Raw genomic sequence first — 21,392 nt, 5'->3', positions numbered from 1 at the left:
AAAAATAGTATTATTATTCGCCAATAGACGTCAGGAAGAGCCATAATAAATTGAGACTACTCAAACGCCTCTTATTTGTAAAAAAAGTAAGTTTAAGTCGATAAAACACGAATATGACATTTTCTAAAAAACATTCCTAGATCGATTTATCGCCCCCGAAACCCCCTATATACTAAATTTCATGAAAATCGTTGGAGCCGATTCCGAGATTCCAATTATATATATATATATATACACAAGATTTGCTTGTTTAAAGATATAAGATATATTGAGATTGGTAACTTTGATCTTGTAAACAGTTGTTGCATACTTAAATCTTTATAGTGGGCATTTTTTTTTTTCATTAATAAACATCAAATTTTAAAGGGGTGTAAGTAACGTGACAGTTTCTTTTATTCAGCATAATTTGATAATCAAAATTTCCACTCATTTATAATTTACACTTTAAGCTACAATTATTTTTGTTCATCTATATAGATACAGGTAAAGTCACATGTCAAAGCTAGCTATTATATATATACCTGCATAGCACTATGGGGTCCAATACCCAAACCTGCACTGGCCACTCTCATTAGTTCCACTGTGTTTAATGCCACTGGACGAGCTTTCACTTTTTCTTTTGCCTGAATGTTAATAACACTGAAAAATAAAACAGATTAGGACTACACTGATTTTGTATAATTGAGCAAAAAAATTGGAAAATACAGAAAATAAATCTATATATATTTATGAATAATATCATCGAATACATACACAGCCTCTTTTATTTCCTTGATACCAGCAAGGAACATATTAGCAATGTCTTTCTCGAACACTCTAACCCTCTTCCACTCCAGAGGTAGCTCCCGCCCCTCGCTAGTTGACGCCGTGACTCTCAGCACCCAGTAAGTCTCCGGTTTGAAGGTCTGGATATCATCGTGACGTTGGACACAAAAGCCCAACGTCGGTGTTTGACATGGCCCATATGATATTAGAGACGAATCTAAGTCACCATACCTTCCTGAAAAAAAAAACGAATCAAGCCAAATTTTAAAGGAGATTTTTTTTTAAATTAAAATAAAATAAATGATTAATGAAAATTTTTCATTCTATATTCGAACTGCAAGGGACTGGAACATGCTTCCTAAGTCTGTGTTCCCTGACAGGTATAATCTGGGGATCTTCAAAAGTAGAGTGAACAGGTACCTCCTAGGGAAGTGCGCTCTATCTTAGACATACATTTTCAGAGTGAATAGAAGCACTTTAATAAATTCACACACCAGCCACATTATAATAGTCTTAAAGTCCTAAAAGATACCAAATTAAAATAATAAACATGTCATACCTTGAAAATATTTAGTCTGAAATCTAGTAAAAGCACATCCAATTCGCAGATCCAGTTCTTGCCTGGCATCAACACTGCGAGATTCATTCTCATTGGGCCGTACTAAATTCAGCATAGCCGCTTTAATATCTTTCTCTGTGATAGCAGAAAAGCGAGCCCTAAAGGTCACTAAAGGTGAATATACATCTGCCTTCATGTAGGGTCCAACACATGTCATTACCTGCAATATAAAATTATGCATTAATATTTTGCGATGGAATAATGTACTTTTATTGAGTCATTCGTAGAAAGTAATAAGTCATTAATAGAAATAATAATAGTTTTCTGAAATTATATTTAGCCTTAGAGAACCAGAGGCATTACACCTATTAGCAAATAATGTAAAACTATAAATAAATCTCCATAAGTTGAAGTTACAAAATATTCCAGTTCCTCTATAGATAGATAGACGGTGTATAATTTTTTTTGTACACCAGTCAGACTAACAAAAACATACCTCAAAACAAATATTTTCTCCTTCTTTATCACAATCCAGCCACAGGATCAAATAATCACATCCTCTTGCTTCCTGAGCAAGAAACGCGGGTATTCGCAATCGTGGCATTGCCTCCTTTTTCTCAGTTTGGCAGCTGAACAACTCAATGGGATCCACTTTGTCCCAGTTATTGTATTTTCCTATAAAGTCTAAGCTCATTACATGCCCGCAAACAGACGTCATCTTAAATTTCACCGGCTCGTTTTTAAACGTTCCCGTCCATTCGTGAACGGAGCAAGCCGAGTTAGAGCCTGCAAAGCATAAGAAATAAAATAACTACATCTTGAGAAAATAGGAACAATAGATGATAGTTATTATATTGAAATAAAACCTTTATTGGACGTGCATTTGCCATTGCTAAGTATGTTAGCAAGACTTTGTGCTAACGATGGCTTTTCAGCAACCATTAAAGCGGACTTCATCGTGTTGGCCTTTTGTTGTTACTCTTCTATCATTCCGTGAGGAGAAATATTCTCATAAATTGTTTTTATTTATAACCACAGACGCACTTTCTTGCGATCGCGCCCCCAACTCTTGCTCCTAAACCTAATTTGACTTCTGCCCACGGCAATCGGCTGACATTTGACATATGTTATGTTGACAACTGAAAATAAGGCTTTTTACATTCAATAATGGCAAGTATACACTAGTCGATCATTTTCTGTTTTAACTATTAATGTAGTTAACTAGATACGATAACGTACCTAACATAGATATAGTTCTGTGAAGTGACTGTGAACTCGCAGGCTCAGTTCAATATTAATACTTACAGAAAATGTGAGGAGGGAAATTATCCTAAAAAATAATGGGCTATTTATAAAAGTCAAGTATAGATAGGTATTTGAATAAGTCAAGCTTCGAGTAATTAATTACTAAATAATTACAGATTCTTAAATGCGTTTCTAATTAGGCTTCTAAATGTCAGTCAGTCAGAAACCATCCCCACTTAAAAATTATGCATGATATCACTTTCCTATATTCAAGTGCATAAGTTTTTTGTACAATGTTTCCATCTTAAACCATGTTAAAAGAGCAATTTAAAGACAATTGAATATTGAGTATTTATTTAAGGTTTTTGCGAATTTGTTTTTCTGTAATCTTTATTATTTAAAAATTATTATATACCGAAATGATATTGTCAATCGTGAACTCAATCTCAAATCGGTAAATGTCAATCAAGGCATCGCGTCTGGTATGGTCTGTGGTTTAGATCAATAATTTTTGCAAATTAGTCGTACATATTTGTAATTTGGATTTGTTGAACTTGTAATACATAACAGTGCTCGTGCTCCATAAAAAATAGAAATTCGTATAATGCGCTGTGAATTCTCAGCTTATCTCCGAGAATATTATTGAAATAAAAGTGTTTTATAGTTTTGAACTTGGTGAAAATGGTATGTGGCATTGTGGGATTTACGTAAACGTTTGTTTGTTAGGTGTGTTTGCTTTTAGTGTGTTATTTCATGTGTGAAAGTGTGAAACTATTGTTACAGAGTCAACCTCGTATGGAGAATATGTGTCCCACGACGCACTTACGGGTGATGTTGCCTAATTCAATGGAAACAAATATGCCTCCAACTTACATTGATATCAGTATGTACTTGCTAATTCTTAATATAGTTGGTGAATTATTCATTTAACGTTCTAATGTTATTGGCTATGCCACATTTGGCGACTTGAATGGTTGCAAAATTCATACATTCTACTTCCTGCAAAATTATTTGCTTTTTAATACTTAGCGAAAACAAACACTTGGTATAATATTATTAACTGGTTTACTTCCTATTTCTATAAGGTCATGTTTATTTAATTAAACCAACATCAAAGTTGTATTGCATTTATGTAACCATACTTGTTTTGAATGCAATAAAATATGTATACATTTTCTATTGTAAATGTATGAGTGTATAAAATATTTATGATTCACATGTTCCACCAGTTGTGCAAGGAAAATCTGAATAAAGTGAATTCAATTTTCATGTTTATCTATTTTATTATTCAAAATATTTTATTACAACTTAAATTAACAGTGTATATGTAGTGTATACTTTGATATGGGATCATAAATAAACAAACTGAATAACATTTTTAAAGATTTTTATAAAGGATAAACTTGAATAGTAAACCGCACCAGTTAATTTTCCCTTTAAAAGGGAGACACTTAAATTCAAACAATTTGGTACCCATATTTTAGAAAAGAGTGAATCATTTATTCTTATTTTTTAATCTTGTAATTATAGATAATAATGCATGTATGATAATATAAAACTTATCATAACTGTTTATAATTTTGTGGTAGGAAATTAAAAATGTATTTCATTTGGTTAATATAATGGTCATTATAATCATATAATGATTATCAAATGAGAGATAGAAGGGAGGAGGAATCTTCTCATATAGATACTAGAAGGAGGAGGAAGGAAATCACATTCTTAATTTATAATAAAAAAATGCCAAAATAACATTAATTAAACACAGTTAAATTAGTTGTTAAAATATTTTAAATGTTTTAGAATAAGAGGTAATAGTCAAGTAGACTTTATATACTTATGAGCATTACACCTGCATATTAGTCTGCATAGAAAAGGGAAAGAAAAATTGTGATTAAGTTTTCCACAGATTTCCCATTACCATTCTCCAGTCTCAAACTATCTCTGTATCAAATTTAATTCAAATCAGTTCAGTGTTTCTGCACTGAAGAACTGATTGTCTCAGACAGCCAGATAAAGTAACATTCACATTTGTAGGAATTACACTAAATTGAAGAACAATATCTTTTTAGATAACATGGATATACCCCCGCCTCAGCCAGATTTCTCAGCTCCCCCACCATATGATGTGGCGGCAAATTCTAAGCTGCCTACATATGAGGAGGTCCAACGTGAGAAACAAATGGAAGGGGAGGGACCTCAAGTGAGTCATCATTTTTAGTACTATATTAACAGACAATGAAAATAGGGAATTTATTTCCATGGACTGTTAATACAGTGGTTTATCATTTCATGTGTATTGTATAGTGCTTTCCTAAAATATATTAATACTTTGGCATACAAAATGTTGAATAACTATAAGATTTTCAACAATTAATAAGTTCTGATAGTGTGTACATTATTGATTACATTTTAAACAAAGAAAAGATAAACAATTAATATATTTTGAAACTTCAACTTATAAACTTATTAAATTGTTTAACATTTAATTCAATACTTTGTTATGTTTTTTGGTATAGGATTTGTCTGTGTTTATAAAATAATGTCTCAAAAAATCTAAGAATAATTAATTCATTTCAATCTAAAATTTTAAACCACATGTTTAAAAAGTGATCTGTGAAGCTTTGTAACATGTGCTCATAGCTATGTAATAGTTTCTAAGAGATTTCGTCATACATGGATTTCAACATGTGTGCGTTTGTCCACAGCTACCTCCAGCAGCTCATCCCACTATTGCAGCGTTCGTTACGGTCGAGCCGAGAGAGGCCACCGCTGAACAGTTAGATCCCGAGAACAACTTGCTTGGCACCGATATCATGTTCCTGACATCATTTTTCGGTATGTTATATCCATTTTTCAATGAATTTATGCCTCTACTGTTTTAAACGAAACAGGTAAATCAAATTATTGTATACTAGCTGCGCCCCGCGGTTTCACCCGCGTTAGTCCGTATCCCGTAGAAATATCGGGATAAAAAGTTGCCTATATGTTATTCCAGTTGGCCAGCTGTCTACGTACCAATGATTGATTTGATTGCAATCGGTTCAGTAGACTGCGTGAAAGAGCAACAAACATACACACACACACACACACACACACACACACACACACACACACACACATCCTTACAAACTTTCGCATTCATAATATTAGTAGGAAGTAGGTACTTTCAGTTTTTTTTTTCTCTATTAAATGTGGTTAAGATTTCTAATATATATACAGTTTTTTTGACGACACACAACATTTGTTAATTATAAAGGAGAAAAAAAAAATCGAGGTAAAATGAGGTCTGTGTCAGTCTCTAGCCTCCCTAACTATGTATATCCAAACACATAAATGACCCCATAAAATCGCGTTTCACCGTGAGAGAAGGACAAACCGACACACTTTCGTATTTATGATATTCGTAAGAACTACAAGGATAAAATGTTTATTTTTTAATTAATAGGTAACAAAGTAACCTCTAGTAATTGCATTATAATGACTTCTTGCATTTATTTTTTTCGCTTGAAATCCAACCCACTTATTCATCAATTATATACTAATAATATAAAGCAGAAGAGTTAGTTTGTTTGTTTGGATACGCTAATCTCATGAACTACTGGAACAATTTCAAAAATTCTTTCACCTTTCTATATATGTATCATACCTACGCGATCCCTGTGTGTTATAAGTTTTAACTAAATATCTGATATCACGGTTGAAGCCGGGGCGGACCGTATTGAAGAAAGAAGAAAGAAAGAAAGAAAGAAAAACATTTATTTGACACAGACATACACACACACAACAGATCAAACAGAAAAAACAGAAGCATACAATAAAAAACAAATATATAAGAGGAAAAAAAATAGATAAAAATAAAAATTTACATTTAACAAGTATGTGTGGCTGCGTGTGCCAAAAAGGGATGCCACTCAGGAAACCTGAGGCTTAACGCCTCAGCTCTGATTTTCAGTGGCACCCTTTCGACATCTGGATTGTCAGTAGCTCCGTATTTTAATATGTATATATAAATAAAAGAGTAAATAAATACATAGTGGATCACTAATACACATAAATAAATAAAGTCAAATATAGCATGTATACTAAATAGGCCAATATGCTATCTAAATATTGCTTATTATATTGCTTATCTAAATGGAAAAAGTGGAATACGAAAAAGATATTTAAAAAAAAAGTTAATAGTAGCAGTACAGTTTTATAGACAGCAATGCAGAACAGTACATAAGTAATGTTTTTAACTCAGTAGTGTAAATCTCGCATTGGGGTCATCAACTAATGCGACCCCGGATGTAGGTAGTTGGTTTACAATAACTTATTGTAACCAACTACATCTAGTTCACATTTCATTTCTTCCATACAAGGCCACAGCCCCGCCTTCGATCGACAGAACGGCATAACAATGATTCTAAATAACTTGCTGTGCTAAATGACTTTTGACCTTTGCCCTTGGGTAAATCCCTGTTACGTCCGATCGATAAAAGCCTTGCATGTTGATTAGATGAATGCGCTCGGTTTGGTTTTGTTATTAACCGACGTGTCCGAAAAGTGGGAGGTTCTCAATTCGACTGTATTTGTCATTTGTTTTGTTACTCGACACTCGAGTATTAAAGTTTTGTGTTTATGGGAAAATTGTTGTTTATTTATTGAACTTGTGAATGTAATATATGTATGTATATGAAGGTTTCGATGTCCGTTTCGTTTTTAAGAATTCAAATAGCCTAATGCGCATTCATCTCAACTTATCCTAAAAATTCTGAATTTCGTTTAAAGTACTATAGTAGATAAATATTTTTTATACATGACCAGGTCTGTATCAATCTCAGCTCGTTCTTATTAACCTAAGATCAAACATTAATATTTGACATATTATCTTCCATCAAGACGAACTCAAAGACAAACTCAATTTTTTTATTTTTTTATTTTATGTAAACTTTACGATTACCTTAATTTAATACTTTTATCGATAGGCATTTTTTAAAACTATTTCCATTTCGGAAGGTCGTTTCTACCGAGAAGAGTCGGCAAGAAACTCGACCTTACAGAGTTACACCTTATCGAAATAATATACTCAATCTAAGGCAAAGGTTATTCAAAATAATCTATTAAGTTCTGCCTTGCCTATCAGACAGACGGAATGAGGAAAAAGGTTGTTATTCACACACGTGATTATATATCATCTACTGTGACAACGCAGAAAAATACAATAGTCTCAATTAAATGCGCATTGAATTAAAATAAACACTCTTATAGAACATTATTGTTTTTACATAGCGGAAAAATCAAAACCATTGTTTATAACATAAAACAAGGCTTATTATAAAGATCTAAAATCTATAACTAATCACTCTTCTTAATATATCACATCAATCTAAATACACCAATTACCAAATACAATTTTTTAGAATACGAACTGACGGGAGATTTATACAAACTTACGTAAGTTTGTAAAAGGGATGTGTTTCCAAGAAAATTTCTAATTTCTAATAGAATTAGCATGTGGCTCAGTATTGCCATGTTAGTCAATCGACAAATCACTATTCTATGTAATTTCTCGGGTCCTTAACTATGTGTGTACCAAATTTCATCAAGTCGACCCAGTAGTTCTTAAGCTTAGCGCGTTCAAGTGAACAAATAAACTCTTCAGCTTTATATATTAGGTCGCCGCACACGAAACACCGATCAAATACACAAAACGCCGCCACCGGCATATTTTATGTAGTTTTCCTACATTTTATGTGGACTCGTCGCACGTCGCGTCGCAAAAAGTATATATTTACAGGAATAACAAAAAAAAACTAATTTCCAGTGGCATTCCTATTCAACTGGATCGGGTTCCTCCTGCTGATGTGCTTCTGCCACACGGTCGCGAGCCGCTACGGCGCGCTCGCCGGCTTCGGCCTCTCGCTCGCCAAATGGACGCTCATAGTGAAGCATTCCACTGAACTCGCCTCGCACGAGAACTCGTGGTTGTGGTGGCTTATTATGGCATTCGGTGAGTACGCAGCATGGAATTATGCTAGGAATGGTTTTTTAGCTTGCCATCAGGTGGTCCGGTAGCTTGTTTGACAGATGGGTGAGAAAAGAATTGTATTCACAGACTCTTTAACATTGGTGTAGTTAACATGTGTACATAACACAAGAAACTATTCTAATTAAGCTTGTCTTCATAAGGTGGCTTATTATAGCTTTTGGTGAATTATACTGTGTATGTTTTATTATTTTTTTTATTTCACAGTGGGCAACTGCTAGCTAGCTGGTGGTTCGCCTGATGGTAAGCGGTCACCGCCGCCCATAAACATTTACAGAGGCTCATACTTCTGCGAATCCACTGACCGCTTTTAAAGAGTAAGGGATAAGGAAAGGATTTATTATAAGAAATAATGAATGGACTGGGAAGGGTGGGAAAAAGGAAATGGGCCTTTTATTTTAAATAGTCAATTTTTTGTGAGAATTTTTATAATTGAAAGAATGGTGAAGCTCTGCATTTGCGTCCAGTTAGGCCTGGCACGAGATTTTTTGGTAGTGGTGGCTTATTGATTTATGGCCATTCCTTGGTATAGCGTATTTTTAAAGTGTGCTTTATAATTTGTGGTTCGAATCAATCGAAAACAGGCATGACGTTGCACGAGTCCATGAATCTGGGGGCATATTATAGCTTAAGATATATGGTTTCGATTGTCATATTGATATACCGATTCACACTAAACATTTCTAATAAACGTATGAAATGTATGGAAAAAAATTTATGATGAGGAAAATTTTATTTAAAAATAATCATAGCCATCAAGGCGTTATCGCTCACAAACGATATTCATGAGACATAATTTAATTTAATCAGCCGTTCAACTAATAGCCTCTTTATTAAATAGCGTCGTACAGTTCGGCTTCCATGATAGTACAATAATAGCAGAAAGAAAGATTTCGTTTTGTTTTACGTTGAGTATGTTTTCATAGATAAATACTACAAAAACTTCAACTTTATTGTATGACGCGTTTGAAAGCGTAATTAATTTAGAAACTTCGTTTAAACTTATTATTTTGTTAAGATCCTATTTATAAGTAAATATAGTAGTAAATATATATAAACCCTGTTTTTATAAAATGTTCATGTCTGGAATATTTACAATGTGATTTAATTTCGAAAATAAACCACAAAAACAATTCATAGTTCATCATGCAAAAAAAGCATTTATATTTTCGGCCGTTCGTTATGTGGAAGCGACAATGTTAATGACGACTATGAGGGAAAGTGGGTACGCGTCGCAGGCATTACGGGCAATGCTGCGCAAGAGTTTTTATTGCAAATTTCGTTTTTTTTTTTGTTTGTTTATCTAACTTGATGATGAAATGATATACAAAGATGACGCAGATTTCGAGAAAATCTTATGTAATTTTAAATTTATGCCACGAATCGCAACATTTTTATAAGGAAACCAAAGGAATTATTAACATACTCCACTCAATGTTTTTTGGGACAATAATAGTTGACCTCATAAAATAAATAATTAATTTTTTAACCATATATTATCATATTGTGTGTCATTCTAATTAAATAATAACCGACGAGATAATAAATTTCAATTGAATATGATAAACAATTTTTGTGACTTAAATAGGAATAGTATATAAAGTATATAAGTGTTACGTATTGATAACAATTTAAAATGCGTTGTTCGTTCCGTAAATTTAGTATTAACTCAAATGATGTTGTTAACAGCAAACCTTTTAAATATAAGCAATAATTGTATAAATTAATTATTATGCAAACTTACATAACATTACATAATTCACAAATAATTCAAAATATGTTAATAAAAACTAATTTGTTTCAGGAATCCTCATCTGCGTGCGCGCTATTATCCAGTACTTGAATATAAAACGCGGATGGCGTCTGCTCTCCGGCACGGCCCAAGAGCGACTGCTGTTCTTCTATTGAAATGCACGTTTTGTCTCGCTCGCACTCGCACGTACACCGTGAATGCGTGAAAGAGATGAAACTTTATCACATATTTCAGGTGTTGTAAAAATATAATATATTATATTATGTCGTTTAAAATATTATATTATATTCCTATGTGTCATACATATTTTGTTAATAGATCTTGAGATAAATTTGTTATATTAAACCAAATTTATTTTTATCTATATTCTAAATTTATTTAGTTATGTAAATTTTTTTTAGATTTATTTGTATATATTTAACTGGGCTAGTGTTAAATATTAATTAGTTTAATTCCTCGTTTCCAAAAAAACAATTCGATCGTGTTGTTGTATGTAGAGTATAAAATCTGTGTACTATTTAATTATAATATCATTGTTGAGAATCTTTAGATCTCTGATTTATAGTTGGGTCATTTATATTATATTTAAATTAAATTTAAATAATTTGTCACCCATCCAGTTTATGACCGTGTAAAACGTTGCTTGACCTCCATTTTCCTTTTTTCATTTTTTTTGTTAATATAGCGGTGTCAGAAAACATCATCACTGAAAATTACAACTGTCTCACTACCACGGACACACCCAGACAGATGGACAAGCAGTCTTAAAGTAACTGATTCCCGTTTAACGCCTGTGGATAGCGAATCCCAAAAGGCTATATTTAAATATTTCATATTTCGTGGATTTAACTTTTTTATCTTTAATTATGTGTTTAAAATCAATAGTCCGTTGAGTATAGCTTGTTAAATGCACAAATCTTAATTTAATAATATATAAATCTGATAATGTCCCAACTATAAAATAAGTTAAAATATACATAAGGAGAAAGCCAGCGGTTTCATGTATGTGCACCAAAAATTGTTACTTTTATAGTAATAACGTCCAAATATTTATAATTTAAGTGCAATAAAATTTCTAGTGTTCCTTGTGTTTTAAATAAATTTTATTTAGTTTATTTTTTTTTATTGTTTTGTACGTACGTGGTTTTTGTGTATTCAGTGATCGGTAGGTTTAATACCATTTGTCATTCGTGTAATATGCAATAATTATTTGAAATTTTTACTATTTTATAGTGAATAAAGTAAAATATATCTAAATTATTTTACCTATTATATTTTTTATGTAAGTTCATGGAAGTTAGAATAAAATATACGAATTTTTTTATTGTATCATATGCCTACGCCTAAGCTCTGCCTTCGTCCCAATATTTTTTTATTTTATTTTGCTTTACCGCTACCCAGGAAAATTATATTTCTCTTTTATATTATCAAATATTGGAAATAAATTCGTGAAAGAATAAAATTGGCTAAAGCCATTCGAGGCTCTATTTTTTTTTGTTTAAATAAGGAGATTTTTTCGATGTTATTGATGTGTAATTAACATTAAAAAGACAAATAATGTATCGGTGATATAAAAGAGACGTTATTTCAATTAAATTCCTTTACGAGTGTGATGAAGGTGAATGTTTCGTGACCATCTCAAATTATCTAATTATGATATAGTTTAGCGCTTAATATATCTCGTATTGTAACATAAGATCTAGATTTAGCACAAAATGTGGATGTTAGTACTTCCTCACGCAGACGCGTGGTTAATGCTTAGTATTTAAGTGATTTTTCTTTTAAATCTAAAGCTTACATTGTCTTATTATTTTGATATTTCTATCTGTTTAAAATATAATGTATGTCCTAAAACTAGTTACTGCTTTATTATATAATTATAGGTTGCATCTACATGATTAATTCGAATATTGTAACAAATGTTTACAATAATAAAAAGTTTATAAATATGAATAATTACTTAATGTCATATGAAATTTTGTGCAACTGCGAGATGTGTGTGGTATTGAGTTTTTATTTTCCAACAATGTAAGTCTTTAGGTTAGTGTGAAGTACATGCTGTGATGAGAGTTTGCGAAATTTCTATAATATTTTGCCGTCTGTAATATTATTTTATATAAATACAGGTCGTACTTGACTGGAAATAAATTTAAATTATAATTATACCTGTGTTTTTATTGATAAAGGACTGGCAATCCGCCCGGCTTCGCTCGTGATACGTATCTATCTACCGGGGAAAGAATTTTTGAAATTGGTACGATAGTTTCTTAGATAATTGCGTTCAACCAAACACTTTATTAATAATGAAGGAAGCAAAAAATTATTATATATTATGAATGAAGCGTGAAGCTTTGTACCTCTTTTAATGGAATTGCGCGGAAGGGGGAGTCTTATATACTGCATTTTAAAAAAGTAATGCATAGAAATACATTAAATCCACGAAAAGAGCATTACGCACATTACAGTGCATTAGACACATACACGCATAGAATAATATACCCTTTTGTTTATGGTAAGTTTTAATCCTAAACCAAAGGAGAGATGAATCTAACGAAATAAATATCACTGAAATATGTTCAGCCGATATTAAATTATAAGTGGTGTGAATAACTCTCTGTCCATCTAAACTAAGCAACGGAACCATTAAAACGGCTAGTTAACACATCTTTAATTGTTTGACTTTTTATATCCCAATTACTATACGGAATTGAATAAACTGGAATGAAAATAGATCTATTCCCAGAAAACCCTTTTGAATATTAACAGAGAATTCTTTCGCTCAAAATTTGCGCATCATTGAACTTAGTCGAATCAAACACCTACGCAAGATAGGCGTAGGCGGAGCATACAATTTCAGCAGGTGACATGGAACGGAATTGCGCTAAATAAGAAACCAAATAACTCCCTATAAATTGGCTCACATTCATAAATCTATCATGCTGCTTTTCATAGATTTCTCTCCTTGGCAGTGAAATAATCAACTGAACCAGTTCTATCTGCTTATAGCGGTTTAACCAGTAATAAACGCGTGAATGTTTATTTAAACGCCGACTAAATTATAATAAACAATCCTTTAACTATGGTTGATGATGTGTTCATAGAAGTTCAGAAGTTTATTTAAAGCAGGCATATCATATATATATAACCAAAAAATAATGAAATTAAAAAAGGAAACGCCAATAACCTGACTGTTACTGAATTTTCAGAAGTGAAAATAAGTAAATTAATCAAGCTGTCACAAAATATTTGTCTTCGTAAAATAGTATAGGTAGTTATGTAATGAAAAATTAAGAAAGTAAAATCATAAATTAAAAGTAATATTACCTAAAGACTTATTTCATATGAAATCAGTATTCAACACATAATTAACCAAATTATAAATTATAATTGATTAAAATATCACACTATGGAAGCCTTTTGGTAAATAGATATAGATTACGAAACACAATTTCATCTTACATTGTTAGTGGGCCAGTCGTAAAGTATAGTAAAACTTGAGTAAATCACCCAGATAATATCGAGTACTAGAACATACCGCATTGCTTAGTACAAGTATCTTAGTTGCCAAAAACTACCCAGCAGTAAGCTGCCAAGTTTCGCGCAGGGTTGACGTCCCCTAAACGTCCGCCATATTCACCCCGTTTTCCCGCGTAACGTTAAGAATTTTCGCGCGCACCACGTTCAGAAACTAGCAACGTTCCTTATGAAGGAAGTAATTACGAAACTCTGTTCTCATCTAACTACACATTTGTTTTTTGGGGACAATAATTTCTACAGTATACTAGGTAATTTTTAACAGTTTAACATTTCAAGTAACAAATATGCTGCTAATAGTTTTAAACGAAATTCGAGTGAAAATATTTAGAGTGGACACTTTATGTAAGTGTTCTAGTTAAGTGGTTCGCTTAAAGTTAGGCATTAAAGTCAAAGGTTCTCAACGATTGGCACAAATCCAAGCCATGAGAGTTATTGCTCATATATGATAAATATCGATTGTAGATAGAGAAAAATATGTAACATTGACCTGAACTGTGCTTTATATCAAGGTTCTCTTCTTTTAAATCAACCTTTAGCATATAGAGTGAATAGAGTGGTTATTATGATTTTGGCTACTTTTCTATAAAAATAATCAATAATTACTAACTTAATAAAAATAGTTTTCATTTTAGTACAGCGTAAATTTTCGAAAATATTGTATTAGGAATGGGAAATTATGGGATATTAACAGAACATGTTAATATTCCCATGTTAACAAACATGTACTTGCATACCTACATAAATTTTACAAATATACAAGTTAGTAACAAACCATGTAAATTATATTATATTATTAATCTCTGTCTACCTGAGGTTTGGATTATATATACCATATTCAACTTAAAAATTATCTAAATAGGTCCGCGTCCCTTTAATCTATTTAATTGCATACACGCGATGAGTGTAAAATAGCGTCTCGCAAAATGCATCTGCAGTAATTAAAACTCGTGAATATATCACTCCACAGGGATTTGGTTTAACACATCATAGATTTGCATTCAGATAAGTTATTAGTTCTTAAATTTTTATTGTACATAAGCTAGTATAAGATACATTTTAAACTCACAATTCGGTATAATAAACAAAAACGGATTTATAGCTAAAACGATCAAGAATCGATATTAAACATAAACAAAAACAACTGAGATAATTGATTATTTCATATATTTTTTATTTTATTTATAAAAGATACCATACAGCTAATTTTACAGTATCTGATTAATTATCACAGTAATTACGCCAATAACAAGGTACACCAATAGCTGGTTAAATATAAGTGACAAAAACAATATTATATTATAATAATTAATTGATTAATACGCTCGTCCCTTTGATCCTGTCTTTAATACAACTCGCTCGTCCTGGCGCTGCCCGATATTCTCCTGAGACAAAAAATAATGAAACAACTTTTGAGACTCAGAGATACCATGGCTTTCTATTGGTACAATTTTCGAATTCGGTCCAGTATGACTAAGACCATGTGAACTATCAGCGAAGTTATTCTAATATAAAAAATACTACCAAAATTCATAAACCTTATCTCTTTAAATATTAGTATACAAAATTAATATATAAAATATATTTATAACGTACATATCACGTTTGCTTTATAAAGATATTAAGATTTAGGTACATACTGCAAATTAAACCAATCAACAAGGAAAAATTCTATCTTCAATGGGCATAAACACGAATTATACTCTACACTTCCACTTTGAAGTTCATTGAACTACTCGTATAAAATCGTGTTTAACTTGTGTACGAGTGTTATATGATTTTTTCTACGTTAATTAGGTATTCCTTTTTCGTTTCAAAGATTCGGTTATATTCTAATGGTATTAATATCAACTTTATGGACTCTTATAAACTCTTCATATAACAATGCGTACCTACGTGGCTCACAAGAAAGCACGTACGTAAAATTATCTCAATTCAATTAGTAATAGTACTGTATAGTATAATATTATCTGTGGCAGTAGCTAATATTTAAGTTGTAAAGATGAAGTACTATCTTTTTAATTCAACTATTTTCGCGTGATACCCGATACTACAACTTGCAATCAAGTATCGAGTTCTAAATACTCAAATCATTTAACCCAAGCAGTTTTAACTGTTATAACTTTTTGCGCCATAAAGTTAATACAATTTGCATTTGGGGTGAACCCACTCTGCTTGACTACAGTCTGGCGTCGTGTCGCCTGGCGCCCGGTTTACGACCGAATATTATGTAATATTGATCAATGTACTTCTTACTAAGAACCGTATTGGTATCGGAATTTATCATATTTTCAGTATACGTTCTATATTTTATTTTGAACGTGTAGCGTTGAACTAAAAGGATGGCCTGACCAAAAGAAGAGGCTATGCCTAGGATAATGTTTCCAACGTGTAGGCGTAGATTTTATAATACTATGCTAGAAGTGTAATAAGAAAAAACAGTGTCAAGAAAACAATAACTGTATCTGTAACTGTAAAAAGGGAAATATTCTATAATGTATTAGATTTTCCTAGTTAACTTAGGTTAGAAAGGATATCCCCTGTAGCTACAAATTTAGCGCGTGAAATTAGTGTCAATTACTGTGATAAAAACAAAGTGTATGGGCATATATGATGTTCTTCTCTACATTAGAGACCTGGGCAAACCGATTTTGTTGACTCTTTTGCATTCGAAAGATGGTGCTTACCGGGCGCTCCCTTTGTAGGTACCATTATCGAGTTTTGACAAGAGCATCCATGTAAAAACGACATCTAAATCTTGCGCCACATGGGGCATTCATAAATATAAGGATTCGAGGCTAGTTTTATGGATGGTATATTTTTCTTCATAACATTTATTTTGGCAGACTGAACATGGCTCAGACGCACCTTGAATTGTTAGTTAAGAGGACTTTTGGTGTCCATAGCACAAGCTTTAAGTTCTCTGAAAATGTTGACGCAGTGAAGCTTTCGATAACAATTATTTTATGCAAGTATTAAAGTATCAGTATATCAGGAAATGATTTTTTATACCTTTTTTCCACTTTCGATGATTATAATAAAATAAAATATACTGTACTTAACCTAGTTATATCTTGAAAAAGGTCTGGTTTAAATTCCAATACGTTAGCATTTTTACTTCACTTTATTAAAATTCATGAGCTCATGCATCTTCTCTACAGGTTTATAACGATTTCACGTTAAAAGCTATTACTTTAAGTCAAGTCAATGATTTATAGACAATACGTTTATTTCAATAACATCTTACCTGATTTTTTGATTCGTTTATTGTGATTTCATACCGTATAGTCGTCGTTGTAAATTATATACACATATAACTGACTTTATGTTATATAATTGATGCCTAACAAAAGACAGGAAATAAAAACCGTGTTTTAAGTACCAGTACCAGTAATTTAACCGTTCATAGTAAATAATTACCCCCATCTCCAAAAGTTTCGATTCAATATGCCAAACATTATGGAATCTGTGGTGTTTTCTTTTAAGCCCGAGCATAAAATACGATTCATACTTTGACTGATTCATAAAAAATATTTGAGTGATCAGTCCAACTTCGGTCAACGAGCTTATATAAATTATAATATGACGTAGCTGTTTACAGAGATACAAGACACGTTTCCGGTCCAAAGCCACCCTGCGCATTTCTGACGTCACAAAAAAAACAAAATTTTATGTAACAGTCGCGTCAGCGGACGTTGCACAACCAACACCTGTCTGTATCTTTGCAGTCGCCACCAAACCTTTGTAATAGAGAACATTGTTGTATGGCAAATTAATTATAATAATAGATAATGCACTGGCAGATGTATTTGGCTTGTGATGGTGTCCTATTATATCGAGACACTCCGAATTGGCAGGCCCTTGAGCTAATTCAAAGTTAACTAAAATAATACGTCTACTGTCTCGTTGTTTGGTATGGCATTGCGAGCTGTCTTCGTGCTTGGTGATGTATATACGATATAAATACCTCCGAGACTATTTCATTGACCTTCCATGTTACGCGAATATAAACTCTTCCATTTTATCTTCTCTCAATTGTTGAAGATATTCATATTAGTTTAATTAAATATTTATACCTAACAAACCTGCGCCACTACACTACCACAGATAACGTAATTATATTCTATACTTAAATACATTGATATTCGAATAACTAAGAAAAAAAAAGTTTTAATACTAATCCACCTCCTTCGTAATATTTCGTGAAGGTCACTTGGTACTCCCACGTTTTTCAAAATGACGTGTAAATGTATTTTCCGACCGAACCGAAAAGGAGGTTTTCAAATTTTTTTTGAGAACTTTTGACTACGTGAACCAATATTAATGATTGTGTGGTTTAGCTTTTTGTTATTTTATCCGATTTTATATTAGCTTATATAACAAAAAATACATTCGAAAGGAAGCGCGTGGTATCTAACTGGCGTACAAGTGACTTAAAATAAATATGTTGCAAATCAGCTGTTCCGACCAACAAATCCAATCCGAATATCAACACGCTTCTTACCCTTTTGTTATCTCTTATGGTATTTTAGATATTCGTTTCTTATTTAAATCACATTTGAGAGGATTTATGGAAAGTTCCTAAGTGGATCGTAGGTACTCTTATTTCAATTAAATTTATTTAAACATGAAATATTGAACATTAGAAATCTAGAAAAAATCTAGCTCTAGAACATAGAATCAATGGAATATAACGTAACGCACTTGACATTGTTTTCAAACACGATTTGACCGATAATGTTAACAAGTGTCGGCCATAATTTTATCCTATATTTACTCAGATTAGAAATATACAATATAACTATGTATTAACTAGCTGTGCCTCGCGATTTCACCCGCGTAAGTCCGTATCCCGTAGGAATATCGGAATAAAAAGTTGCCTATATGTTATTCCAGTTATCCAGCTGTCTACGTACCAAATTTCATTGCAATTGGTTCAATAGTTTTTACGTGAAAGAGTAACAAACATCCATACATCCATACTTACAAACTTTCGCATTTATAATATTGATAGGATTAGTCGTGACCAAGTGGTGGATATTTGACAATCACCAGACAGTCAGGGGATTGTATATATATATAGTATGAGCGCAATGTCAAATGCATGTTATTTATATGGATACTAAGTGTAATAATAAAAAAAAATCTAAACCATAGATAATATAATATCATACTAGCTTAAACTATAAGTGCGCTAAACATTCTTCGTAATCGCAATTTTCGTAAAAACTTTTCGCTTCACGTATTAATGTAATATACCCTTATCTAGCGCATTTAATAAAACAAATGAATTTCTTGTATATATATTTTATATTAGGTTCTTCAACACTACGAAGTTTATAATTAACTTAAGTCATAGATCCTTAATGTATTTACATACATTTATTTCAGCGATTCAATAATACTTTCAAATAATTAATTACGATACATATTCAATGCACCAAGTCAGAATAGGTAAAGTTTATTAACGTAGCGTAACGTTGGGCTTGGTACCGCATTGCAGCTACGGCTGAAACAGATGGAAGCGCGACAATCGATTCTTAAAATCAAGTACAATATTTAATTAAAGGCTTATTAAACGAAAACATTCTAACATATCGCTACATTATAATTCATTTTATGTGAATTTTATGAAATCTTTCGAAGTTGTTTTAATGGTATAGTTATAGTATATGTAAAACTGGTAAATCTGATACAAACATCAAACTCATTTCAAATTCATCATCCTACTTTTTAATTTTTTATTTAATCTGTATTCTAGAAAGTTCTCAATCTATCTGATAAAATTCTCCTAAACAAGTACTTATTTAGCTATTATGTTATGCTTAGACTTAACTTACCATTAAACAATAGAGCATCGGTCTAATGAGAACTCTTGCATTCATGAAAATTCAGATGTTTTGAACGAATTTTTTTGCATTACGCTATATCTGGAAATCGTAGGCGCTATAGAACTTCCTACATTTAAAGTGCCACTTCGATAATACTGTATCATTGTAGCACATTATCTACATACTTGAAATTAACTGGATTTGCTTTTTATTAGTAACTAGCTGTTCGCCCCGGCTTCGCCCGTGGTACATATATCCAGATCCAGCAGTTTTTGTATAAAAACATTACAAATGTACTTTCGTAAAAATCTTTCTTCTTAAGAATATTATTAGTATAGACTTATTATGGTATGATGAAATAATGTCGTTACTATTTAAAACTATGGTAATAAAACATGTCAAAATAACACCACGCGTCACAACACTGCCTCTTTATATTATGTTCTGGCATTGACAGCTTTTCGGCAATAAAATGAGAGAAATTAATGTATATCATGTAGAGAAATTACGAAGTGAATGTGTACACAACAATCAACTATTTATTATGTAAACTGAATAAGGTCAGCCAGTCCAACTAGTTTTCCTAACGTATAACTATAGTTCCGTGGTCATTAGAGTAAACCATTTTATCAGGCAACTTTTATTTACTTTCAATGCCACATTTCCATTAGTCCAACGGATTTTTTTAAATTTATAACCGACGTTTCCAAAATGGAAGGAGGTTCCAGTTTCCGCTGTCTTATGGTCTGAACCCTCATAGAGGCCTATGTCCCAGCCGTGGGAACAATAATGGGTTGATGATGATGATTTTTATTTATATTTCCATTTCTTCTAGAACTGTTGAGTCGAGAATGAGACGCGATGAATCTGTAAAGAGCATAACAAGGTTTTCGTCGGCCCGCCGAAGCGAACAACGGCCGGCTTTGACGCTCGGCCTGAGACAGAATTCGCTTACTATCAGCACACTCGCGCAGCAGGCAGCGTACTTAGCAGAAAAGGCGAGGCAAACAGAGACGTGAGTTTAATAATAATATATTAATAAATTTGTTACAAAATGTATATGTTTATTATTATTTACAAGGTACACTTTGTCGAAAAAGTGGGTACAATTTGTAGAAGTTTGTAAAGGGTGTAATAAAATTTAATTACTAATGTATTTTTTTTTTATAAGTAAATATAGTCTACTCTTTACTTCATGTTTGGTCTTGCACTTGAAATAGATTTCAATATACGTTCAATCTCAAATTTCTAAGTATGAAATACTTTTATATAAAGAGTGCTTGCTCTAAAGACGAAAATTAACATTCAGGTACATGAATAATTTTATCTTTAAATCCTGTCAACATCATAAATCATTATCTATTATGAGAAATAACTGATTCTGATACTGCACCCGTATAAAAAACTTACTACATAATGGGAAATAATAAAAAAAACCGATGTTTGTTTAGCTGCTCAAGGATACCATAAAGCCATGGGAAAGGCTACGAAACGGTACGCACCGCGACCAGCTTAGCTTGCAACCATGCCTCATGTAATGAACATACATTTGCGATACATCATTATTTGTTATCATTATAATGTGTTTATAGTCTCACACTCGTTTTCAGCGGGGATCCCAATCTACAAGCGCCGCCCACTTCTTGGTTTAGACTTGTGAGTATTTGTTTGACT

At 32.2% G+C, this 21,392-nt stretch overlaps 2 protein-coding genes and 1 long non-coding RNA gene across 3 annotated transcripts in view; 2 read left to right on the top strand and 1 right to left on the bottom strand.

The window, feature by feature from the left end:
- LOC119837417 (DNA topoisomerase 3-beta-1) overlaps positions 1-2,428 on the bottom strand; it is an 11,680-nt gene extending 9,252 nt beyond the window's left edge. The window contains exons 1-5 of the mRNA XM_038362991.1: positions 2,191-2,428; positions 1,821-2,110; positions 1,325-1,544; positions 754-1,000; positions 522-639 (exon numbers count right to left, since the gene is read on the bottom strand). Coding sequence (XP_038218919.1) covers positions 522-639; positions 754-1,000; positions 1,325-1,544; positions 1,821-2,110; positions 2,191-2,281 — 966 coding nt within the window. The 5' untranslated portion in view covers positions 2,282-2,428. The remainder of the gene's footprint in view (positions 1-521; positions 640-753; positions 1,001-1,324; positions 1,545-1,820; positions 2,111-2,190) is intronic.
- A 606-nt stretch (positions 2,429-3,034) lies between these two features.
- Positions 3,035-10,663, top strand: LOC119837371 (NEDD4 family-interacting protein 1-like). The gene is made up of 6 exons (XM_038362939.1): positions 3,035-3,253; positions 3,353-3,452; positions 4,642-4,772; positions 5,278-5,407; positions 8,379-8,564; positions 10,405-10,663. Exons 1-6 carry the CDS (start codon positions 3,251-3,253, stop codon positions 10,506-10,508), a joined length of 654 nt encoding a protein of 217 aa, XP_038218867.1. The 5' UTR covers positions 3,035-3,250; the 3' UTR covers positions 10,509-10,663.
- Positions 10,664-13,943: 3,280 nt separating this feature from the next.
- LOC119837459 lies at positions 13,944-21,376 on the top strand. The gene is made up of 3 exons (XR_005288148.1): positions 13,944-14,138; positions 20,554-20,733; positions 21,329-21,376. It is a non-coding gene; the product is annotated as an uncharacterized LOC119837459 (long non-coding RNA).
- The last annotated feature ends 16 nt before the right edge of the window (positions 21,377-21,392 follow it).

This window comes from Zerene cesonia, chromosome 27 (genome assembly GCF_012273895.1).
Source record: "Zerene cesonia ecotype Mississippi chromosome 27, Zerene_cesonia_1.1, whole genome shotgun sequence".
Taxonomy (NCBI): Eukaryota; Metazoa; Arthropoda; class Insecta; order Lepidoptera; family Pieridae; genus Zerene; species Zerene cesonia.
Note: the sequence above shows the minus strand (reverse complement) of the source record. Positions and strands in the feature narration are given on the sequence as shown.